Source organism: Mustelus asterias, chromosome 12 (assembly GCF_964213995.1).
Source record: "Mustelus asterias chromosome 12, sMusAst1.hap1.1, whole genome shotgun sequence".
Lineage (NCBI taxonomy): Eukaryota > Metazoa > Chordata > Chondrichthyes > Carcharhiniformes > Triakidae > Mustelus > Mustelus asterias.
Genome location: NC_135812.1, coordinates 21,395,610 through 21,421,709, shown reverse-complemented (window position 1 = coordinate 21,421,709; position 26,100 = coordinate 21,395,610). Strand labels below are relative to the sequence as shown.

The following is a 26,100-nucleotide window of genomic DNA, read 5'->3' as shown; positions in this document are numbered from 1 at the left end:
GCGTTACCTGGGCTAAGGTGATCTGCCAGAATAATCAGCCATCCACAATGTATGAGCACTGGCAATTAAGATCAAGATGTGGAGATGCCAGCATTGGATGAATTAAGATCAACACAAACAGCATTTCTGTGATAGGGTCTTTCCAGATAATTGCAAGACAACTACAAGATTCTAGCACTTGATTAAAGATGTAGCCTGAAGCCTGGGTTCGTCATAGTCAAATCCATACATCACAGCAGCAGGGCCAGCTATAGATTTGCCATTCAGAAGATTTCTTCACTATTATGTATGCATCACTGACTGCATGCATGAAGCCGCTTACGCAAACAACAATCCTATGGCTTGGATGGGGAAAATTATTATTCACTCAACATGCATTCAAACATAACCCAGTTCTTTAAAGGAAAAGGATACTTGGCCCTCATAAATACAGTATAGGCTAAGTGATGACAACACCATTGAACAACTTGGGTGAAGTACAACCTAAAGGTAGAGCAAAGGTGCTATAGCAATACTGCAGGTGCTTGCGCCAAGAACTTGAGTGTAAATTGATGCTGCTGACAGCCTGGATATTTTTACAAGCACAGTTTACCTTTTTGTAAGAAGTGGATAAAATAGTTTACTTTGCTTTTGGACAACTGATGCTCTCTTTACTGCATGATAAAAGAATGCAGATTGCAAGATGCTAAATTTTGAAGTAAACTTATTTTTATAGTGCATCACAGCATGTGGTGCAAGTATTTAGTGAACTTTCTTGGTACCTGTCACCCCTCACAGTGATGGGTTTCTGTATGCACCTTGTGTAGATGTCACACTTCTCAGTGCTCCGCATGTTGGCATAGCTGTTCAGCTAACAGGAAAGGCTGCAAGGACAATAGAAAGTCTGGAATCTGACTGCTTGCTCACAAAACGAATTATGTCTTCCCCACAATGCATACTTAAATTCCTTCACCACTGCTGAATCAATAAGCTGGAATTACCTATCACCATTTTGTGCATGCGTGCGCGCACACGCAGAGATATACAATTATCACATAGGATTGTCACCTTTCAAGGCGGCGGCCCACCATCGTCATCTTGGGAAGATTGGGCTAGACAATGAAGCTAGTCTTGACAGCATCAATCACATCTCAAAAACAAAAAGAAACTATGAAATTAGAACTTCTACTGAAACAACTTTGCATATCTGACCCTGCACTATTATCGAAAACCTCCGCATGCTGAAAAGCTGAATCAACAGAATTTGAGTCATTTATAACGGTTAACTGGTTTGTTAGCTGCTTAAGCAGTGTTAGAAGATCATTGTAATGGGTATGCCATGATTGGCTGGTTTTCTATCCCTTGCACTAACAAAATCATGTTGCACAAATTCTGCCACAGCAAAAGTGCTCACACCCAACATTGCGATTGGCAGTTAGTAAAATCTAATAAGACAACTTAGTTATTTAGCACCTAAATCAGAGAATGGGCATCGCAAGGGGAAGAAAGGAGCAGGCGCCGAACCTTTGGGGGAAATGAATAGCTAACCAAAAGCTTGGTCAAAAGACTTTGAAGATGAAGGGAGAGAGGTAGAGTGGTTCAAGGGATTAAGACGAGAGGGTGAAGAACAGGCAATTAAATGCTGTCAAGAGAAGGTAGAGAGTTTGCAAAGAGAGTGGGTAAAAGTTTGGCAGATGAAGTATAATGTGGGTAAATGTGAACTTGCCCACTTTGGCAGAAAGAATAGATGAGAAGTATACTATTTAAAAAGAGAGAGATTGCAGAACTCACTGGTACAGAAGGACCTGAGTGTCCTGGTACACGAGTCACAAAAAGTTCGTATGCAGACAGCAAGATTCACAGCAAATGGAATGATGGCATTAGTTGCAAGAGGAATGGAACATACAAGTGAGGAAGTTTTACATCGCTATACTGAGCATTGTTTAAGTTTATTTATTAGTGTTACACATAGGTTTACATTAACACTGCAATGAAGTTACTGTGAAAATCCCTTAGTCGCCACACTCCAGCGCCTGCTTGGGTACATGGGGGGAGAATTTAGCATGGCCAATGCACCTAACCTGCACGTCTTTTGGACTGTGGGAGGAAACCGGAGCACCCAGAGGAAACCCACGCAGACACAGGGAGAACGTGCAGACTCCGCACAGACAATGACTCAAGCCGGAATCGAACCCAGGTCCCTAGTGCTGTGAGGCAGCAGTGCTAACCACTGAATAGGATGGCTACTGGGAGGCAGTTTCCTCTTGTGGGTTAAACTAGAACTCAGGGACATAATTTAACAGCAAGAGGTCTCCCCTTTGAAGACAGAGATGAGGTGATTATTTTTTCTCTCAGGGGGGTCATGAGGGTGTGGCATTCTCTTCCCCAGAAGGTAGTGGAGGCCGAGTCAGATAGATTTTTAATAGACAAGACAAGGGAGTCAAGGGTAGACGGATACAGACAGGAGAGTAGAGGTGAAATCACAAACAGATCAACTGTGATCTTATTGAATAGTGGAGCAGGCTTAAAGAGCTGAATGGCCTATTACTGCTCCTAAGTCCCATGTTTCTATGTTCCCTGCAAGAAATGGGTAGCACGGTATAAAATAAAGGGAGAAACTCTAAAAGAGATGCATGAACAGAGGGATCTCAGTGTATGTGCATAAGTCATTGAGGATGGCAGGACAGGTAGTGAGAGAAGTTAAGAAAGCATAGTGAAACTTAGGCTTTATTAATAGGGGCATTGAGTACAAGAGTAAGGAGGTCATGTTGAATTTTTATAAGACACTAGTTAGGCCTCATCTGTAGAACTGCGTCCAGTTCTGGGTATCATCCTTGAGGAAGAATGTGAAGGCATTGGAGTACAGAGGATGTTCACAAGAATGATATCAGGGATAAACAACTATAGGTAAGAGAATAGATTGGGGGAGTTGAACGGTTTTGCTTGGAGAATAAAAATCTGAGAGGAGACTTGAAAAATCTGAGAGAAGGCTTGATAAAAGTATTCAAATTTCTGAGGTATCTGGACAGGATAAATAGTGAGAAACTGTTCCCACTCAAAACAGCATCAAGAACTGGAGGACACAGATTCAAAATAATTGGTAAAAGGAGTAGAAGGATGTGTGGAAAATCTTTCCATCCTGAGGGTGGTTGGAGTCTGGAATGAATTTCCTGAAAGGGTGGTGGAGGCAGGTTCAATCGAGGTATTCAAAAAGGAATTGATTGCCAGCTGAAAAGAGAGAATACGCAAGATTATGAAGTTAAGGCAGGGAATTGGGACCAAGGAGAATGCTCTTTCAGACAGCCAGTGCAGATTTGGATGGGCGGAATGGCATCCTTCTGCACCGTGAAGATTGAGATTCAGAGGGCATTCATACCAGCCCTAACTAAAATTATCTTGACAGTGGTGGGGGGAGAAAAGAGGAGCTACAATCCCCACATGCATTAAAATGGGCAAACAAGGATCTCAGATTCCAAATGCCTCAAAATTTAAAGTTCTCGCCCAAATACTTAAATCTTTCCATGGTGTCTCTCCACCCTGTCCTCCTGCAACTACCACTCCAACCTCTTGCACATTTCCCACCAATACAAAACTATTTGCAGCTCTGCTTTCAGCTGCCTGTGTCCCACTTGCGACAATTCCTCACCCCAACTTCCTCAACATTTCAAACTACCTCTTCCCCTCAAGTCCCATCTCTACAGGCAAGCTTTTGGCAACTCTTTCTAAACTCTCTTTTGGCTCAGTACCCGCTTCTCATTCACCAGCTGCAGGTTTCTTGGGATATTTGATCATTCTGAAAGCAATATTCTCCTAGACAGGTCGAGCAGGTGAGCTAATGTGTGTGTAGGCATGACAGGTGAAATGTCTTCCATCTGCTCTGGAGTTACCACCATTTTGTGATCAAACTTTGTGTACCAAATCCTCATACCAAATACTGACAGACCAGAGACAGTAATGTTTGCTCACCTATCATACTTGACCGCTTGAAATCAGAGTGTCTATTTGCTTTTTGGGTCATCTATTGTCAGCTCCAGTGAACTAGGTCATTCAATCATGGTGTGAAGATTGATGCAAGAGGGGTTTCAGTTTGAAAATTGGCACATTAGGAATGCGACACTGTGCTGTCATGATCAGGTTGTGCTAGAAACAGACCATTAAAAAACTAATATAATCGCACTCGTCACAGTAGATTTTGGAAACTACTTGATGTGTAGGTGGCACGGTGGGACAGCAGTTAGCACTGCTGCCTCAGTGCCAATTCCCAGCTTGGGTAACTGTCTGTTAGAGTCTGCACATTCTCCCCGTGTGCGCGTGGGTTTCCTCCGGGTGCTCCGGTTTCCTTCCACAGTCCAAAAGACAAAAAACAAAAACAAAAAGAACAGTACAGCACAGAAACAGGTCCTTCTGCCCTCCAAGCCTGCGCCGATCACATTGTCTTATCTAGACTAACCATCTGCATTCCTCTATTCCCCATCCGTTCATGTGTCTATCCAGACAAGTCTTAATGTCTCTAACGTGTCTGCCTCAACCACCTCACTTGGCAGTGCATTCCAGCCCCCCACCACTCTGTGTAAAAAAAACTTCCCCTGCACATCTCTACTGAACCTTTCCCCCCTTTCCTTGAACTTGTGCCCCCTTGTAATTGTCATTTCTGCCCTGGGAAAAAGCTTCCAACTGTTCACCCTATCTATGCTCCTCATAATTTTATAAACTTCTATCAGGTCGCCCCTCAGCCTCTGTCTTTCCAGGGAGAACAATCCCAGTTTATTCAATCTCTCCTCATAGCTAATACCCTCCATGCCAGGCAACATCCTGGTGAACATTTTCTGTACTCTCTCCAAAGTTTCCACGTCCTTCTGGTAGTGTGGTGGTTAGGTACATTGGCCATGCTAAATTCTCCCTCAGTGTACCCGAACAGGCGCTGGAGTGTGGCGACTTCGGGGATTTTCACAATAACTTCATTGTAGTGCTGATGCAAGCCGACTTGCGAGACTAATAAACAAACTTTTTTAAAAAAAAAAACTTTGTTACAGAATGTCAAACCTTGTAAATCACTTGCTTTAAGCAGGGTGATTGGTTGATTTTGAATTAGGTGTTAAAGCACATTGTATGGCAGTGGATTGCAAATGTAGGAATCACCTGCAAGTATTGACATACTTCCAGAAACACACGGAAAATATTTCGGAGTGTGGTGACATTTGACCTGGAAGCCGTACAGTAAAGAAAATTTGTAACTTCTTGAAAAGGTCTGTGGAATCTGTCATTGCTTTCATGAACGTTTGAAAAGGATATTTATCAGTCTGCATCAATTGTAAAGAAATCAGTTGTAATTTTCTTGGATAATAAGAAATACAGGTTCATGTGGCCTGGCAATCCTTGACCTGGAAGCAGTACCAAGAGGAAGTTAAGGAGGAAGCCATGTGTCTGGCAGACACAAAGGGGAGCTACAAGCAGGAGAGCTGGAGGTGAAGGTGATCAGCAGGCAGATGCAGACACAAGGAGAAAGCAGACAGGGGTAGAAAGAGGAATCACCAAACTCTTGAGGAGAGGCAGCAAATCTCTCTCAGGAAGGGATTAATTTTTCTGTTTGGCAGAAGACAGGAGCTTTTGGAGGCAACATAAGAGCTGACTAAAAAGATCTAAAACCTGTGTGAACAGCTCAGAGACATTAAAGAGTTGGGCGTTTTCCAATAAGTGACTAAACATTGAATCTGAGTACTATTGGTCAGTCAGTTGAAAAGAAATTCAGGACTATTGTGAATCAAGGGAAAGTGAGCTCATAAAAGTGTGCCTTTCTGATGATGATCATACCATGAAACTCAAAATTGAAAGCTGACTTATGAATAATGAACAGCATATTGTGGAACTGTGCAGCCACACAGGGACAGATTTGTTCAGGGAATAATGAGTGTGCTTGTGGTCCTGTTTAACATATCCTTGCTGCATCAACTACTGAAAGTAAAATTTACTTTTTTATTTTAAGTATTATTCGCCAGTTAATTCCGGTTTAATATATGCCGATTCTGATTTGTGTTCAAGTGAAGGTGACAAAAAGGCAAGTCTTGTTGGTAACTTCTTCCTTGGGGTTATTTTGGTAAATCAGCACAAAAATGAAATAATTTGCTCAGAAGGCATTAGGTACAGATGTTTTATAGATTACAGATATTTGGAGAGAGTGCACTCATGGTGCATAATATTTCTAGTCCCACTCAGAAACTAGGCGCCTTCGTGGACTCCCTGAAACCTACCAACCCCAATTTGAAAATCTTAGATAAGTACGCCCTGAAGTAATTTGATCTTACAGTGCAGGGAACAATCAGAAATGTAAGGAGCCATTTATTTTTTTAAGCACAAGGCAGATTAACAACAAACAAAAAAAGATTGGGGGCAGAATTGTCCAGCCCTTCCCACCAGTGGGACCTTCTGGTTCCGAAGTCGACAACTGCCGCGGGTTCCCCAACTACGGCACAGGGCAAGGAATACAAATCACCATCAACGGGACAAGATGATCCCGCCAGCAGCCAATGGCGAGCCACGTCCACCATGGGAAAACCCACTGCTGAAGAATTCTGCCCCAGATTGCTAATTTGTCTCCGATTCAACCTTCAAATTTTGCACTTTAAGCCAAGATTTTGCAAGCCTGCGTCATTTTATAACCAAGTACAGCAAAGCCAGTTCAGCACTGATGGGGTTAAACATGACCAAGGTGCGACGAGGTTGCAAAAATTGGGACCATTAATGCTTTAAAAGCATAACCAATGCAATCAGGGCCACTGCTGCTTTTAAGATCTTGTGCAAACGTGGTTTCTTCTTTCCGAAATAAAATGTTATGTTGCCCCGAGTTAGCCACAGGTGTAGGGTTGCATTCCACCCTCCCCGCACCGCCTCAACCCAATGCAGCTTTTATTATTTTAACTGAATTGAAATTTACACGTTGTTCCATTCCTTCACCACAATTTACCCTGTATCATCTAATTCGACAGTCGAGCCACGTTAATTTACTGATGGGGGGGGTTGGGGGGGGAAGAAAAACCTCTGCCTCAGCAAAAGTTTTCATTAAAATTTTAGACAAATGATCTCCTTGTCCTTCTCTCCACTGCCTGGGGCTCCATGCTATTTCTATGCAAATAACAACCTCCGAGTTTATATCCTATTATTTCCACCGGAGCTGCGCCGACATGACCTGAAACGCAAGAGATGGAGCGAGTGATTGCTGGAGTGTGAAAAAAAAAAATATCGTCAGGAGTCAGAACCAAGAACAAAAAAAAATGCTGGGATAACGTATTTATCTCGAGCTGTATTGAAATTCATTCTGTGTCGGTGATCATGCTCAATCCATCTGCTTTATGTTATCATTTGCATTTCATGCCTCCTGGCTTTGATGTGCTGATACTTTGATGCAGTCTGAGGCGTACATTATCATTATTTCAATTTTCACACGAGCCGACAGGTCAGAGAGATCGAAATGTTGATGTTTCACGTACAGCTGTTTATTGTAAGATGGGACGGAAGGATGTCCATGACACCTTGCCATCTCTGTTCATTATGCATGCAAGTATTCCAGCAGCAAATTAAAGCTGATTCAATGTGAGTAAAATCCAATTTTTTTTCTCTCTCTCTCTCTCGCCTGTACCGTGTAGGCAAGGGTTCACAGGGCACCTAAATGAATCTAGGTGTCTTACGGCAATTTGGTTCTGTAGTTACAGACCACTGACACATATAAGGTAATGCAGACATAACGTGATTAGGCAACTTCCAGCACTGATCACCCGCCACCCCCCTTGATAAAATAATCTGGGCTGCAAATGATAATGGCCAGCTGAAGGCTGCCTCTATCACACATTAGCTGTCTGTGAATCACCACCAAACTGAGCAGTGACACAGGCTCAGCCAAGCAGAAAGCAAGCCCTGTCTAGATTCCAGCAGAAAGTGGCACCCTTGACCGGCCTTATTCCACATTAAGAGGGAAAAGAAGCAAAACAACACGCAGTTAGTTAAGCTTCTCCCTTTAGGCAGCACGAATTGCACTGTTTGTTTCAGAAACAGCTCCATTTCCCACCAAATCGCATTTGCAGCAACCTCTACCCAGCCAAGTGCATTCTGGTTTTTTTTTTGAAATGGGATAAGAAAGCTTTCTATTTCAGAAAAGGGGAACATTTTTTTTCTGTCGTCAGTCTCTCCTCTCGGCGAGATGATAGCAATTCCGGTGCGCTCACATGCTTTCCCTCACCAATCTCCCACCCGTGGATTCCTCTGAACTGAAAACTGGGGGAACTATTTCTATTTTTCCCTGCATCATTTCTGTCCTTCCTTCTCAGTCACCCTGCAGCAGAAAACTACTAGCATTTGATGTTGTGCATTATAAGCAATATCACTATGATGATAGCAATGGCGACTGAACTCAACATTGCAGACGGTGCCACAGCTATGTGAAAATATTACATTATCAAATTGCTTTGTCAGAGCTGCAATCCAAGGGAAAAAGGTCTCTGGGTCACCTTTTAAGTAGTTTATATTCTAACTTAACAATTTGACATTGATTGTTTTTGTTTTTAAAGTGCAGCATTGCAATTTAGAATATTAATTTTCTTTTTGCACCGATACATCTGCTCTATACAATATGGTTTGAATCTATGACTAGCCTATCCTCAGGGCAGTTAGGACAGCTTGCAGTTAGTGGGTTATAGATCTAAGTTGTCTACCTGTAAAATGCACAAGCTCCAGAGAAGACTGCGAACCAGAGATTACCACAGACATCGGCACATTACTCGACCTTTGAAACCTCGAAAAATCCCTCCAAGAATGGGGATCAACTTGTACGCTGAGCAAAAGAGTGAACTGCCAGCATGGGTGGTCACCATCTTTGTTTGCCACGTGGGATCTTTTCTGTGTGGGCATGTCTTAAAGCTCTGCGCATCTTCGCAACATAGCCCGTATTGCCTGCTTGCTCCTTTGCATCCAGTCTTGTCCCTAGTTACAAGGTACCAGTAGGTAACCATCCATTTGTGAGGTGACCAAAAAAAAAAAATCGAGGCCAACTATTAATGCGAACATGATTTTTGAGGCAAGAAAGATTGGGTCATCTTGTATGCCAAATTGACGAAAGCACCACGATCTACTGTATTCAAAAGAAAACTGTAGGTTTTGACAGTATGTCAAGGATCCAACTCAGTTTGCAGGGAGCGAGCAAAGCTTTCATTTACTGAAATGCCCAATTCTGAAAAAGCAAGTTATTGAACACTTGTCTCATTTTTCACCTTTTTTTTCTGTAATGTTGGTGTCTATTAATAGAAGGTGATTAGGCACGGCATGTTATGCAGTGAAAAATCCCTGCACTTGCCACATTTATTCTGATTTGCTGCCCAAGTGCTATAATGCTACATAAAGCATCACAAAGGCAATGCAAAAAATCCTGGTTTCTGAGTAGATCCGAGTCACAACGACGACTCACCCAACCTATAGGGCAAAGTAATTTGTTTTATTATTTTGTTGTAGAGAATCCAATGGGATAAAATTGTCCTGTGTATTCCAGTCAAAGCACATTTATGATTATATTTGAATTATGTGCATTCTGGACAATGTTCACCTGGGTAAGTTCTCTCCAATTGCTCCAGTGGGTTTATTCAGTGAGCAGCTGAGTCGCACAAACAAAGAGAATTGGCTTAAAACAAAAAAATACAAATAAAAGCAACTTCACAATGTTGAATGGCAGCTTCTGAATATCAACAGGTTATCCGAAAGGGTTACAGGCGCACAGTCTTCTAATTTCAATAGATACTATGTTAACTATAAGCCTAATGAATTGCATATTTGTCAGCACATTTTGGGTTTTGCAATATTGGAGGGAAAAATCATTGCTCCATTTCTACTTTATTCGATTTTACCATGTCTCTGCCCATCTGTGGCTTAGGATTCAGGCTTCGTTTTGATTCTCAGAGCACAGCCGGGAACTAGTTGCTAAGAGAGTGAATTGGAATCAATGGGGGCTTGCAAAGTTTTTACTCTCTCCTTGTGAAAAAAAGCATTCTTAGCTCCTTTGCTCAGTGCCCTCAAAGACAGGAGCATGGTTGAGACAAGAAGTGCAGTCTATGATTACAATTCGACATTGTTGTACACTCAAGGCTTTAAAACAATCATGGGGCAATCAGGCTGGCCTGGCAGCTCATTACCTCACTTACTGAGTGTGCATCAACAGTACTCAGTCAGACCAAAGTCAGAGTCGCACAAAACAATAGAATCCTCCTACATACGTGGAATGGAAGCGTGACAGAGAGTGCATACCTTACTGAGCACAGTAATAATAAAGTAGCATTAGTCTTGGGTAGTCCCAAGAACATTCTTCTCAACAGGAACAAAAAGCGATTGTTGTGAGACTTGTAAAATAGGTGAACGGTAAACAAATAAGACACTGCAGAATTAATTCCAGGATTGCAATGTTACCGCTAAACTTGGAGTGCCCTTTTAAGTACTGTGGGCTGAAGCCAGATCAGGCCCCCAATTTACATATTTCTACCTGAAGAACTCCCACCAGAAGTTTGGCAGCGGTGATCAGGATGTGGAGATGCCTGCGTTGGACTGGGGTAAGCACAGTAAGAAGTCTCACAACGCCAGGTTAAAGTCCAACAGGCTTATCTGGCAGCACAAGCTTTCGGAGTCTCAGGCTCCTTCTTCAGGTGAGTGAGGGGTTGTGTTCACAAACAGGGCATATACCGACACAAACTCAATTTACAAGATAATGGTTGGAATGCGAGTCTTGGAAATTGAGAAAGCTCGTGCTGCCAAATAAACCTGTTGGGACTTTAACCTGGTGTTGTGAGACTTCTTACAGCGGTGATCAGAGCAGGAGTTATGTCTGCCCAGCACCAAGGATTCTTTCAGGTCCCTGGCAGCCATCGGTGAAAGATTGGTGTTATTTTTGTTTTGCAGGTATTCTTCTCAAACCAGATGAACAGGAGTTCTCTACAGGAGTCATGATTTTCCTCCCTTGCAGCTGATTCCAAGCTCCCACCCATCCCCATTACTTACCCAAGGTCTGCTACAAAGTATGCTCAAGAGGCCTAATTTCAAATCAAACCGGGTGCGTGCTGGTCACACAGCAGCAGGCTTTGGCCCAATTCCTTGAGTGAAACAGGCACTCTCAGTTAACCAGCATATTCAGCTTAATCTTCATATAAAATAATGAATGTTTACTGTCATTTCTTTAGGCATCTTCCGAGGTGCCAAATTACTCAAACATCAGTCACATTCCACATTTACTCAAAGTGGTAAGTTACCTGACTGGATGCTCAAATTAATTGGCCTCTAATTCTTTAATTGGCCTCAACACATTGTAATGGGCAAACACTAGGTTTCTGTAACCCCCCTTAGGCCTCTTGAGCTTATTTTGCAGCAGATCTATGTAACGCAAAGAGACAACAGGTGAAGTGTTTCACCAACATCCTTCAAAAGGAGAATCCCAAGAAAGCCACTCTTAACTGTAAAGAAACCTTCACCCTTCATTATGAAGGTAAAATGAAAATGCGCCACGGTATAAGGAACAAGTCTGGTGAATCTTTATTGCACTCCGTGTATAGCAATAATATCCTTCCTAAGATAAGAAAATCAAAACTACACACACTACTTCAGCGTGTAACCAAGGTTCTACACAAGTGAAGCAAGACTTCACTACTCCTGCACTTAAACCCTCTTGCAATAAAGGCCAAATACCATTAGGCTTCACAATTGCCTGCTGCACCTGCATGTTAGCCTTCAGTGACTTATTGATGAGGACATGCAGGTCCCTTTGTACATCTACACTTTCTAATCACTCATCATTTATGAAATATTCCACTCATCTGTTCCACCAAAGTGGATAAGCTCAACTTTTTCCATATTGTATTTCATGTGCCATGATCTTGCCCACCCACTAAGTCTGTCCGAATCCTCTTCAAGCTGTTTTACATCTTCCTCACAACACACGTTCCCGTCAAGCTTTGTCTCACCCGCAAACTTGGAAATATTACATCTGGTCTCCACGTCCAAATCACTGATATATATTGTGAATAGCTGGGGTTTCGAATGCTGATCCCTGCAGTACCCCTCGAGTCATAGCCTGTCAACAAATGAACTGTTTTATTCCTACTCCGTTTTCTGCCTGTGAACCAATTCTTAACCTGTGCCAGTATATTACCTCCTATTTCACGTGCTAAATTTTGCTAACCAACTTCCTGTGGGAAATTTTATCAAATACCTTCTGAAAATCCATTGACTCTCCTTTATCAATGTTGTGACATCCTCGAAGAGTTCCAACAGCTTTGTCAAATGTGATTTCCCATTCATAAATCCACGTTGATTATTCTCATGATGTGGAGATGCCGGCATTGGACTGGGATAAACACAGTAAGAGGTCTCACAACACCAGGTTAAAGTCCAACAAGTTTATTTGGTAGCAAAAGCCACTAGCTTCCGGAGCGCTCGCTGCTCCTTAGTCAGGTTTGTGTCTTTATATGCCCTGTTTGTGAACTGAAATCCCACTCACCTGACAAAGGAGCAGCAAGCGCTCCGAAAGCTAGTGGCTTTTGCTACCAAATAAACTTGTTGGACTTTAACCTGGTGTCGTGAGACTTCTTACTGTGACTATTCTCAAACAGATCATTATTAACCAAATATACATTTGTCACATCCTTAATAAATAGATTCTAGCATTTTCCCTGACGCAAGGCTTAAAGGTCCCTATTTCCCACTCTCTCACTTCTTAAAAATAGTGGGATGACATTTGCCACCTCCCAACCTGCAGGGGCCATTCCAGAATCTATAGAATTTTGCATGATGATCACCAATGCATCCAACATCTCCATAGCTACCTCTTTCAACATGCTACGATGTAGGTCATTAGCTCCCAGGAACTGACCGACCTTCAATCCCCTTAATTTCATCAATAAAACATTCTTACTAATAAATTTCCTTCAATTGCACATTTTTCCTAATTCCTTGACCTCTAATGCTAAGATTTCTTGCATCTTCTTCAGTAAAGACACAAAGTAATCATTTAGTTTCTCTGCCATTTCTCTATTCCTCTCCATAAATTCTCCTCACTATGCCTGTAATGGACTCACATTTGTCTTAGCTAAATGTTTCCTTTTGAGATATCTATAGAAATCTTAATAGTCCATTTTTACGTTTTTGGTAGGGAGTTGTTACATTCATATTCTGTTCTTTCTTTGTCAGTTTCTTGGTCATCTTTTGTCTAAAATGCTCCTAATCCTCAGGTTTATTACTATTTCAGGCAACTTCTCTTTTAATCTTGCACAATCCTTAACTCCCTTTGTTCGCCACAGTTGACTGTTTTCTTTTTGGGTCTTTGTGCCTTAAAGTAATGCATAATTGCTGTAAACTCCGTTATCATTCTTTAAAGGCTGTCTATTGCATATGTACACATACTTTAAACGTATTTTCTTAATCCACCTCATCCAATTTGCCCCTTTGTTCAAATTTAACACCCTGGCTTCAGATTGAACTACCTCATTTTTAAACATAATGTAAAATTCTATCATATTATGGTCACTCATCCCTAAAGGTTCTTTTACAAGATTATTAATTAGCCCCTTTTCATTACATATTACTAGATCTAAAGCAGCCCGGATTTAACTCAGTTTAAAACAGACTTGTTTTCTTTATTTACATACATGGGATCATGTAAAATTTTCATTCTAATTCAACAGTTATTCTCCTAGTAAGAAGATTTGTCCTAGCATTTTCCAACATCTGAACAGTGTCTGTCCTCCAATACAACTCCTATTCCATTTTCCTGTAATTTGATGAATTCTGCTTTTGGCAACATTAGATCAGTTTGCACTGTGCACAATCCCATTATGATACTTTTCTTGTATTGCTGCACAACCTTCCTTGGAGATTATTAGGGGACAATTTCATTAAGAATAGCACTAAAAATGACTGTCACTCAAAAATACCTCTGCTTCATAAATAATTCAAACATCCTGGACGTCGAAATAAAAATACATTTTTTTTTGTAAAGCCAATACAATATTGAACTTTAACTGATAGCTGCAGCGTACTGCAGCGATGACAGCTGGAGACTGTGTTATCTTGGCAAAGACTGCCAACCACAGGGTTTTACCAATGCAAAAACTTGCTTTTACCTTGTTCAAGGCTCCGGCTCCAGTCAAAATGATGTGCGAATTTTCCACTTGGATAGTTCTCTGTCCCAGCCTTACAAGGTATGCACCAATACCAATTGCACGGCACGTGACCTGCAATCATATTAATAATCAGATAACAGTGCCTCGTTCAGCCAAAGACTTCCCTTATTAAACTAGGCTAGCAATTCACAAATTGTTCAAATAAATTAACATTTTTAAAAAATACACCAAGAGATAAATACTCGGTGCATTGAGTTTTTAATGTGCAAACGTTGGGGATAATTCTGCGAATTGCAGTGACATACACATGACAGCAGTGGCATACCACCAGTTACCATGCACTGTGCCCCTGCGATTTCCCAACAACTTTCTGCCAGTGCTAGGGGAGTGTTGGATCAAGTGTAATTTTTATTTTACTTAGGAGAACAATTTGTGATGCATCAGCTGGCCAGGTCCTCAACGAAACCAATGGGTGGGAATAGAATCCTCAATCTCATGAAGTCCCAAAGCATTCTATTATCAATGAAGCGCTTTTGAGATGTGAACACTGTTGTAATATACAAAACAGAGCAGCCAATTTGTGCATTGTTAAGGTCCCACAAAAATAAGGTAATGACCATGTTCTCTTTTTTCTGAAATGTGGATACTGGGACAACTCTACTGTAGGAATTCTATGGGATAATTCTTCACACTTCTTTGAATTGTGCTGTGGGAACTTTAGCATCCACTCCGGAGGCCTCAGCACCCCCAACTGTGCAAGATTTCCTCCGTACTGCACTGGAGTGTCAAACAAAATTACGTGCTCAAGTTGGGAGACTTGAGCACTCAAACTTCTAATTCCAACACGAATACCAGCACTCAGCTGAAGCCGAAACACACAACCATGTTATTTTTAAAAAACTTTAATGTTCCAGGACATACCAAATTCATGGTGATAATTTCATCATAAGCCAAGGATGATTCTCCAGCTATCATTCCCGATCCTCGGAGATTCTCAACTCCCAGGCCCTCTTCTTTCCCAATAATATCTGTTATTTTGTACCTGTGAAACAAGAAAGGTCAATAACAAGGAAACCAATCCAAACTCAATCCATATTCAAATGTGCACTGGCACCTTAAAGGGGATTGATTACTAAACATCAAATTCCAAAAATGAAGCAGCCCAGTACATATAATAAAGGGCTTCTTTTTCTGCTTTTCTCAATCTTTGCTCCATCTCTATTGAAGATGCTGGCATTTAAGTTTAGTAGCGAGCGCTAAAGTGAGAGATCTCTCCACTTGGGGTGGGATGGCTGACCACATGCAACATTGGGCTGTTCAGCTCATTAAACATGGCATGCGCAAGGAGCTCGCCAATTTTCACAGCAGGAAGTCACCATCCCCACCTTTGATCTGGGCATTATAAAGGGCACCAGGACAGCCTGCATGACCCCCTCCACCTTTCCCCACTGGTCCGCCCTTCCCTGCTCACTCTTCCTTGGTCATCCTCCACACAATTTGCTCTGTTACCACGCGGTCTCAAGCATAGGTTGACATTTACACACATCCCACAAAGAGGACATTGCAGCAGCAACTCACCATTAATCATGGAAAAAGTCCAGCTGGCTAGGTGCAGACCACTTACGCGCAGTTGTGAAAGTGAACGTTCTAATTTGTCACTGGCAAAGAACTTAATTTGGTGGGGGAAACTTCATTCTGGCAAGTTCACCTTCCAATGAGCATGCAGGGCTTGCTAATTCATGCAAGATTCGTTGGGAAGCTTGACCCAAGTTTAGCCCACCCTTAGAAGTTCCAAAAACCTCACTTATGAAGTTCACCCCACTGTTTGGAAGCTGATTTTTGGCCTTGCGCCAAATTAAGTTCCACTGCCCACCAAGTTTCCCACTGCTGGCAAGATGGGAAGATTCCGCCCTTAATTATTTCAGTTGTGATATTGTCCTTGTAAATATTTCTGCACTTTCTCCAGTGCCTTTCCATAAGGCAGAGACCAGAACTGTACATCACATCCAAAATATTGTCTATACAGTATTTCTATTACAATATATAACTTCAATACACTGAAACACACTTGTTTGGTCAAATGATTCTGTCGGGTATCAAGTGACTCAAAATGAGGTGGTAACTCCTGCAAATTTTTATACCAATGTCAGCTCAAGTATTGCATAAAAACTCGAAAGGGCAGTGAAAATGATGCTTTGGCAAAATATGGCTTCCTGAGTAAATGTGTGACCACAACAAATCATGGGTTCTACTTCTGTACATTGGTCCTTATAGAGAAATACAACTCTATAAGCTGTAGTTATTGGAAAGGATTGACAGATTCCTCCTAACTGAGGCCATCCATGCAATCAGTATTACTCCCTTGGCCAGACAGCCCTCAAGATCTGACTAGAATGAACATTTATTGCTACGTTACATACCATGCATGAATCATACTTAGCACAATAAGACCAATATGCCCCAGGAAGCAGCACAAATGGCTAATGCAGATACAACCCACTGGTGCCGCACTCATAATTTAATATCTCAAATTTAGCATAACCAAGACAGATCTGCAGCCAACTGCACTCCAACCTAGATGATGTAACTCAAGATAGTCTCTCCAGATAAGTTTCACATTTAGAGAGACAAATTCTAAATTGCGCTGAATGCTTTTCAACAATTCAAAAGAAAAATTTCACAAACCAACATTGTGTGCCAGTGAAAGCTTAGCGACCACAAGTCCCATATGCTGCTCATTACATACCTTGACTCTCCTTCATCCTCAACATGTTCACAGTGCACAGAGTTCAGTGCGCTGACCTTCTTATAGTCCTGAGGTGTAAGGTACAGGTACTTGTAACCCTGTAAATGTACAGGACAATGAGTGCATCTAAACATACCAATAGTGTGTTTTAACCCAACCTAAACTCTTACAGCCCATATTCATGACAGAGTAGCCTTGAGCTGCAAAGTTGCCCCTTTAGAAACAAAAACAGATCTACAGACCATTTTTTTTCCCATTTTAATATTGAACATGTATTAATGTGATTATTGAGCTTCTGAAGTATTTGAATGCAAGATTTACTGTAAGATGGGGAACTCAATGGAATGGCTCTGGAGTTAATATTTATTCGAATGGGCTTGGGGGCGGCAGGGGTATATCTAGCAATCTTCATCAAAATATCCAGTCAGATTATCACAGGAAAGTAAGACAATTAAATAACAGGAGTAGCAGTGATTCATAAAGATTATTGAAATAAACCGTAGCTGTTCAGAAATGTAAAAGGTAACCAATGATAATGTGGGAGAGAGAGTCAACATCTACTGTACATATTCAGAAGGGTTAAAAATGGAGAAAGGAGACATCTTAAAACATATCGACCCAGTAGCGTTCCAATCAACTGCTGCTCCTCTCTGTTCTTTCTTGCAGCACAGTGATATATTCAAATGGCAACTTTCCCTCTGGAGTCCAGTCTGAGCTCCCACTTCTGATTTACAATTGGAGACAGCTCAGCAGGATAGATATAGGAAGCAGAGATTTAAAGTCAACAGTGTGCATCAGCACTGAAGTCAGGAGGGGGAGCCTTCTTTTAAATATCACAGTGGATAGAAATGTGTTGAGTGAAAAGAACAGGGAAAATGTATTGTGGCACCAGATGACGCAAAGGTAAAAATTTTGATGGATGGAAACTTTCTACAATTAAACCTCAACTTGTACAATGGCTACGGATCGTTATGGGGGTAAGTGTAAGGGGAGGGTGTGGTTTGGATTAACTTTGGTGTTGCCATACACACAAGCATACAGGATATGCTTACTCAGATGCATTAACTTTAACAAGCTTTTATGTTCAAAAGATCGAAACATGCGCTGGAATATTGGAATTCTCTTTTTTTTAAAAAATTAATTCGTGGGACATGTGCGTCCTTGGCTGAGCATTTATTGCGCCCATCCTAGTTGCCCTTGAAGGGCAGCTGAGAGTCAACCACATTTCTGGAGTCACATCAGACCAGGTAGGGACAGCAGATTTCCTTCCCTAAATGACATCAGTGAACCAGATGGGTTTTTCCAACAATCGACAGGAGTTTCATGGTCATCGGTAGATTCTTAATTCCAGATTTTTAAAAATTGAATTCAAATTCCACCATCTGCCATGGTGGGATTTGAACCCGGATTCCCAGAACATTAAGCTGAGTTTCTGGATTAATAGTCTAGTGATAGTACCACTAGGCTATCACCTCCCCTATCGTGAGTCGTGTCTTACTAATCACTCCCAGCTCTGTTACAGTAAGATCCAATGCAGCACCAAATGCCAGCATTTAGCCCCAGTTACAATGTTTATTATCAGATACATCAGGTATATTTCTGATTCTCATATCAGCAATGCTTCTGACCTTAGTGCTACATTCCTATTCAGGTAATATTACGCAAAATTTTCTGACATACACCTCGGATATCCAACAACGTGTGGGTTGGGTTGATTGGCCATGCTAAATTGCCCCTTAGTGACAGGGAGACTAGCAGGATAAATACATGGGGTTATGGGATAGGGCCTGGGTGGGATTGTGGTTGTTGCATTCTCAATGGCTGAATGGCCTCCTCCTGCACTGTAGGGATTCTATGATTCTGTTCAATAGGCTCTAGGTTGAGTCTATTTTAAGCTATTTCCACACTTGACCTTTAAAATTAGCAGAAAAGGAGACTTTCAACCCATCAGTCCAGGCCATATCCAAATCCAGGTACCATAGGTAGAAGAACTGGGACCAAAATTAATATTGCATGCAATGCAACAGCCATTGAGCCATCACCACATGAAGATTTTCAAACCCATCAATTCATAATCACAAAAAATCACTCACTATTGCTTGAGTGTGAGATTTTTTAGGATTTAATCATGTGGCATTTAGGTTTTAAGTGAGGTAGAAATATTTGGCCAGTTTCACAGGTTCTGTTTAAGCAGCCACTTGGATTGAAGGCCTGCACTAATGCAAAGACTAGGCAAACAGCTCGATGGTGAACAGTTTTGGCTTTCATCCTTGCTGAAGCTTTAATGTAGCCCTCCCTAATTTTGCTGGATCCTAACAGGACCTTTTGAAAAGAGTCTTAGTCAGATATTCAGAGATTTTCTTTGAAGCCAACAGCAATAAACACACAAAGCATGCAATGCATTGCACTGCAAGGAAAGCACTGTCTGCACTGTGGGCTTACTTTAGTGAGGATTTAATTTAGTGAAGCTGCTGGCGTATAGGAAATTCATTTATTTGGACACCGTGATTATCAACAAGTACCCATAAACATCCAATGTTTACCTTATATGGATCAGTAGGGTCTTCCCAGGCCACATGGAACATATGCCGGATTTCTTCTGCCAATCCAATCCTTGCTCCACTGTTTGCTGCTATGTAAATGCGTGGGATGCCTTTGGTTCTGGCAAGTTCTGAGGCCCTCAGGAACAACAGATCCTCTTGGGGCCCAAAAGACCCAATTTTGTGAGTGATGTCGTTGCTTATGACAATGATGTCCCGGCCATCTGGACATTCTGGTGACTTTAGATGCATCTTCCAGGCCACCATACCAATCTAGGACATAAATTTCAAGCAAACCAATTAGCAAGAGCGAATATTGCATCCTGAACAGAATGAAAACAGATATTAGAATGTGCTTCAAGAACAAATTGGTTTTCATATATCGCCTCATCAATTTTTCAGAATGAATTGCTTTGCGTAGTTCGCCAAGCAAATCATGAATGAAAGATCCCATAAACGTCAAGTTGTAGGAACTCTACAATGCAGAAGGCGGCCATTTGGCCCATCAGGTCTGCATCGACTCTGACACCGAGTACCTTACTCAGGCCCTTTCCCCCACCCTAACCCCACACATTTATCATGACAAATCCATCTCACCTACACATCTTGGGACACGAAGGGGCAATTTTAGCATGGCCAATCCACCTAACCTGCACATCTTTGGACTGTGGAAGGAAACCAAAGCACCTGGAGGAAAACCCATGTAGACACAGGGAGAATGTACAAATTCCAACAAAGCTTTAATTGAAGCCGGGTACCTGGCGTTGTGAGGCAGCAGTGCTAACCACTGTGCCACCATGTTGTCCATAAGGTAAATGACCAGTAATAACCTTTTGGTGGAGGTGGGTTCTGACATTAAGGGAGGATCTTTAACCGATACTAAAAGAGAATTCTCTGATATTCAAGTAGTCATGTGATCTTGTGCCGCCATCTTATTACTCAGATGGGATGTCAATTCTATATCTCATCCAATAACTGGCAATGTTCCATCACTATTGCACTGAAGTGTCCTGCTGGTTTGCATGTTCAAACCCTAAAGAGTGTCTGAACCTACAATCTTCTGATTCATAGACATAACAGCAACCAAATGAACAAAGCTGACATTTGGGTTTTTGATAGAAGTCTCCAAAATTAAAGCAATGAATACCCACCACACTTAATCTTAAATCTAAAATATGACACTTATACAGATATAGTATGACGAAGCATTGCATCAAAAAAGTCTTTTTTTAAAAAAAGCCTGTAAATGGACATACATAGGCCAAGTGTTCCCAAGGGAAGTCAGTGAGAATGACAGGGAAGATAAAAAGCAAGAATTTGAAGGGGGTAAGAGGGAAAAAGATCGAGAATGCATTTTGCATTTACAAGTGACACTGATCTTCACATTCCAATCAGATTATCACCCAGTGAATAGCAGTGCAAACTGGACAACTGTTATCAAAGTGCCCAAATGTTAATAGATACTAATCTTTAAAATGTCCCAACGACTGGGACTGATCTGCTAAACCATACAGATCGAGAAGAAACAGGTTTGATCGTCTACTTGTGCTGAATAAACTGATGTTGACTGATGGCAATGATACAACAACTAACCTCCAACTCCTCTGAATTGAGGGGATCACTATTGACTGGTCACTGCTCGATGTGTGTGTGCAGGAATAGGCCAGGGATGGTACTCGATTCTCCTTTCTGCAGCCATCAACACAGTTCACCACACCATTGTCCTCCAAATACCACCCAGCTAGGTGGATTCTGTCCTTACCTGGTTCCATTCTCAACGATCAAACCTTAGCCAGTGAATCGCCTGCAACAATTCCTCTTCCCACTCTTGCTCTTTGTGGAGTCCCCAATGATCTTAACTCCCTTCTATTTCTCACCTCGAGTGAAATCAGAAAATCTCATACATGCACAATGTGGCAGAGGTTTGGAACTCTTTTTCACAAATGACACCTGACGCTAGATTAATTGTTAAATTTAAAATTGAGGTTGATAGATTTTTGTTCACTAAAGGTACTGTGGGATACAGGGCAAAGGAGTTAGTTTGCAGATTTGCCACAATCTCATTGAATGGTGGAATAGGCTCAAGGGACAAAATGGCTTATTCCTGGGTGCCCAAGTCTCGTTCACTCATCACCCCTGTGCATGCTACATTATACTAGCCCCCAGAACAATTCCTCAATTTTAAAATCATCATTCTCATTTTGAAATCCCTCCACTGTCTTGCCCCTTCCTAGTGGTGTGACCTCCTTCAGCCGTAGAAATCTTTAAGATCTCTGCGCTCCTTCAGTTCTGACATCCTGTACATTTTAATCATTCCGCCATTTTTAAAATTTGTTTTTAAGATTGGAGAGCTGCTGGCAAAGCCAGCATTTATTGCCCACTCCTAATAGCCCTAGGGAAAGTGGTGGTGAGCTACTTTCTTGAACCGCTGCAGTATTCTTGGAATAGGTACACAGAAAGTGTTGTCAGGTATGGTGTTCAGGGATTTTGACCCAGTAACTTGGAGGCGATGGTGTTCCCATGCATCTGCTGCCCTTGTTTTTCTAGGCGACACAGGTTGCGGGTTCAGAACGTGCGGTCAAAGGAGCCAAAGCAAGTTGTTGCAGTGCATCTTATAAAGTTTATTTATTAGCATCACAAGTAGGCTTACATTAACATTGCAATGAAGTTACTGGTACACACTGCAGCAACTGTACGTTAGTGGTGAAGGGCATGAATGTTTAGGATGGTGTACAGTGTACCAGGAGTGCTGCTTTGTCTTGGACAGTGTTTAGCTTCTAAAGTGTTCCTGGAGTCAAAACCTATCTCTTTGACCACACTGTTCTAGAGACATGCAATTGTTGGAGCTGCCACTTCAGATCAAAGCATTTCAGGCACAATTAAAAATTATTAAATCCATAAATAAACTTTACTTATCACTGAAAAGCTCCTACCGAGGTTCATGGTCAACATTTTTATTGATATTGCCCTTGTTCCATGCCCTCGGACATTTTGCTCCATTAAAGGCACTGTTGTTATATCCTGCACTATTGGATTGTCTGTTGACAGATCCCATTTACAGTCACACGAGAAGGACAGCTACTTGAGTGAGGTTCTAGAGAGTGACCTCAGCAAACAGTTAGGATCACCAGGAGGAGGAGGAGGAGGAAAGGGGCATTAACTGAAGGAGAAATAGAAAATGTTGCAGCAGGACTGCAATCAGAACAGGATAATCAGTAAGAAGAAGATTTTTCATTAAAATCGGAATATTTTTGGGGAACACAGCAACTCGAGCACTTATTGCTTGTAAATTCCCTGACCCCAGGTTTTAACTGGAGTTCCTCTTCAGTAATGTTTGCATCAAATCCCAAAAGAAATTTAACAATTAAGTTAACAAAATGAGAGTTTAAATTTGCAATCTGCCTGTAGATTGTTTTTACTAATATTAAAATTTGTTTATGCATTTAATTGTGACCATTTTTAATTGTGACCGAAATATTTTGATCCAAAGTAACAAGTTATCAGAAAATAGAAAGGAAAAATGCATCTGCTCAAACCAAGAAGCAGAGAGGACATGTGGAGATGCGGGCATCGTTTCCGTTTTTCAATATGGTTGAAGTGACCACTTTGCAGTTAAAGATCCCCCAACAACTCTGCTTAAAAAAAAACGGAGATGAAACTACAGGTAAATTCAACTTTAAGCGGTATGAAGTGACACCTAGAGGAAATAATAAGGAACAGCATTTGGAAAATGCATGGTCAGATATCAAAATATTTAACTGTCTCCTGCCCATTCAAAAGATTCACCCCTTGCAAGCAGGCAGATTTCCAGCAATAATCATCCTCTGTCAAGCACACAAAAATTTTAAGGCGCAGATTTAATACACCGACGTTTAGATCCGGAGCCATGTTTGTCTTGTGAAAGTCCTGTGCAAAGGTTTGAAGCCGCTACATTTTAGCAGATGATAGAAACTGCTGCCTGGTTGATCTGGTGTCAAACCCACAAATGCGATCTTGTAAAGACATTTTCATGGTAGGTAATACAAGACTAGTTGACAAAATGGTCAGTGATCGGCTATTACTATTGCATAGGTGCCCCTTCGCCGTTCCCACACTGGGATTCCCAACAGGTTCGGGGCTAGTGCCAATATCACTCCTCTCCCATCTCCATAAACATTCACCCCTTGGGTGCATCAACCTTTCTCTTCACCCCAGAACTGGCAGTTACGCCTTCAGTCACGCAAGTCTGAATTCTGAAATTCCAATCCTTTGATCTGCCTAATAATATTCAATTTATGGGGAAAACCAAATCACTTTGAAAGAATCTGGATGTCAATTCAGAACCAACTGATGCCATTGCACCAACGAACAAGTAGGTCCAGATTTCCCCCAGTCTCACTTTGTCCGAGTTAGGAACAGGTTTAAATAATCACTGCTCCTCCTGCTAACCAGATTCAAGATGCCAGAATGTGGTGATTTCTTGCGAGCTGTCCCCAGCATACCCTCTAGTTCTATCTTTTACTCTCGTTTTAAAACTGTAATGACGGTAATACTACATTCTGCACCCTCTCCTCTCCTTCTCCCCTATGTACTCTATGAACGATATGCTTTCTGTATAAAGTGCAAGAAACAATACTTTGCACTGTATATTAATACATGTGACAATAATAAATCAAATAGCGCAAGATGGCAGCCAATACCCGACTGCACATTCGCACTGGTCCTTTGCGTGCACAGAACTCAAATCACGCCATGTCTGTTGGTTTGGTGGGACAATATAACAGGGATTCAGGGTCAGAGAAATAATGGTTTGGCATTGCGAGCGGAGTCGTGATCCAGAAGGAAATGGTGTCAGTTAACAATTGTCCTCAGGCAGTAAGGCCTCAGTGATAGCCTTCTTAGCAGAATTAGAACAGAGTTAGGAATGGAGAGCTACAAACACAAGAAAAGTAGTGCAATAATACAAAGGCAAAATACTGCGGATGCAGGAATCTGAAACAAAAACAGAAAATGCTGGAGAAACTCAGCAGGGCTGACAACATCTTTGGAGAGAGAATAGAGCCAACTTTGAGTCTAGATGACCCTTCATCAGAGCAGAAATAATAGAAATAATAATAAATAGTACAGTGGGTAAAGGGAATGGGGAAGCTCAGATGGAATCCCCGCACTAACACAAACCATTCAGTCCCTCAAGCCTGCTGAGCGCTCAACTAGATCATGACTGATCTTCTACCTTAATGGGCGGCACGGTGGCAAGCACTGCTGCCTCATAGTGCCAGGGACCCGGGTTCAATTCCCGGCTTGGGTCACTGTCTGTGTGGAGTTTGCACGTTCTCCCCATGTCTGCGTGGGTTTCCTCCGGGTGCTCCGGTTTCCTCCCACATTCTGAAAGACGTGCTGGTTAGGTGCATTGACCCGAACAGGTGCCGGAATGTGGCGCCTACGGGAATTTCACAGCAACTTCATTGTCGTGTTAATGTACGCCTTGCTTGTGACTAATAAATAAATTTTAATGCCATTTTCCTGCACTATCCCCATATCCCTTGACACCTTTAATATCTGTCTTGAATATATTAAATGACTGCACCTCCATAGTCCTTTGGTGTAAAGAATTCCAAAGATTCACCACTCCCCGAGTGAAGAAATTTCTCCTCAACTCTGCCCTACATTGGCCTACCTTGTATTCTGAGACTGTCACCCCATGACAATCCCTGGAGAGAGAAACAGAGTTAACGTTCAAGGTTAATGACCTATACACTTTCTGACAAGAGGCCATTGCCTTGAAACATGAACTTTGTTTCCCTCTGTTGAGATGTTGCCATTTTATGTTTCTGACCATTGTGCCTCTGACAGGGTCATTTGCTAAACTGTGGTTTGAGCAATTTTCCCAGCCACACAAGTTTGTTTTGGTGCAAAACTGAAAACTATTTCACACCAATGGAAAAAATGTAAATTTGAACCTTATTTTACTTAGTGAGGAAATGATGAGATCAGATCACCCACGATTTTGCATCCTATTTGATTTTGCTGTCCGTTGCCTTCAACTCTTATCAATTTCCACCAAAGATTAAAATCGACCTCGGGTGTTTTGATAGTCATCAAGGTACATGGAATGCAGCTTAGAAATCCCAACACAGTTCATCTAATGGAATTACACAGAAATTAGAGAGGCTGCTTCGCCCAACCAATCTGCATTAGGGTTTATCCTCTATGTAAGTCGTTCTAATTCTACATGCCTGCTATGTGCCTATTATGCACCTTTCCATCAAACATCTATTTACCCTATTCACAAATGTTGGCATGGGCCCAGAGTTTCTTCAATGTCAGTTATGTCATAAATCAGGAGTAACGTGCTAGGTTCCTGGGATAGACTAATTTGAATATTCTTGGCGCAGCTCCGATGTAACTTAAAATGTAGAACTTGCTTAAGCTGTTGACACCTCCAGTCCCTGGAAGCATGCATGCAACAGCATAAGCCTTCAAAAGCACTCTGCATACTTTCAGCAGCAAACCACTGTCCGACAACGCAGCCTACAAGTGGTTGTACTAGAAATGTCCACAACAATCACTTGATGCCACTGTATCAGTCCAGAAAGGCATCTTCAGGACCACTTTCGGGCCAGCTGTGTCCACTGCGTACCACACCAGGACAGCAGAGAGAACCAGCACTACCAGTTTCTCTGGTGAGGCCCTCCAAGCCCTTCTTCAGTAGAAACAA

At 41.8% G+C, this 26,100-nt stretch overlaps 1 protein-coding gene across 1 annotated transcript in view; it reads right to left on the bottom strand.

The window, feature by feature from the left end:
- The window catches only part of acaca (acetyl-CoA carboxylase alpha), a 267,266-nt gene that overhangs the window by 90,116 nt on the left and 151,050 nt on the right, over positions 1-26,100 (bottom strand). The window contains exons 41-44 of the mRNA XM_078224912.1: positions 19,407-19,676; positions 16,864-16,961; positions 15,039-15,159; positions 14,118-14,228 (exon numbers count right to left, since the gene is read on the bottom strand). Of these exons, the coding sequence (XP_078081038.1) occupies positions 14,118-14,228; positions 15,039-15,159; positions 16,864-16,961; positions 19,407-19,676 (600 nt within the window). The remainder of the gene's footprint in view (positions 1-14,117; positions 14,229-15,038; positions 15,160-16,863; positions 16,962-19,406; positions 19,677-26,100) is intronic.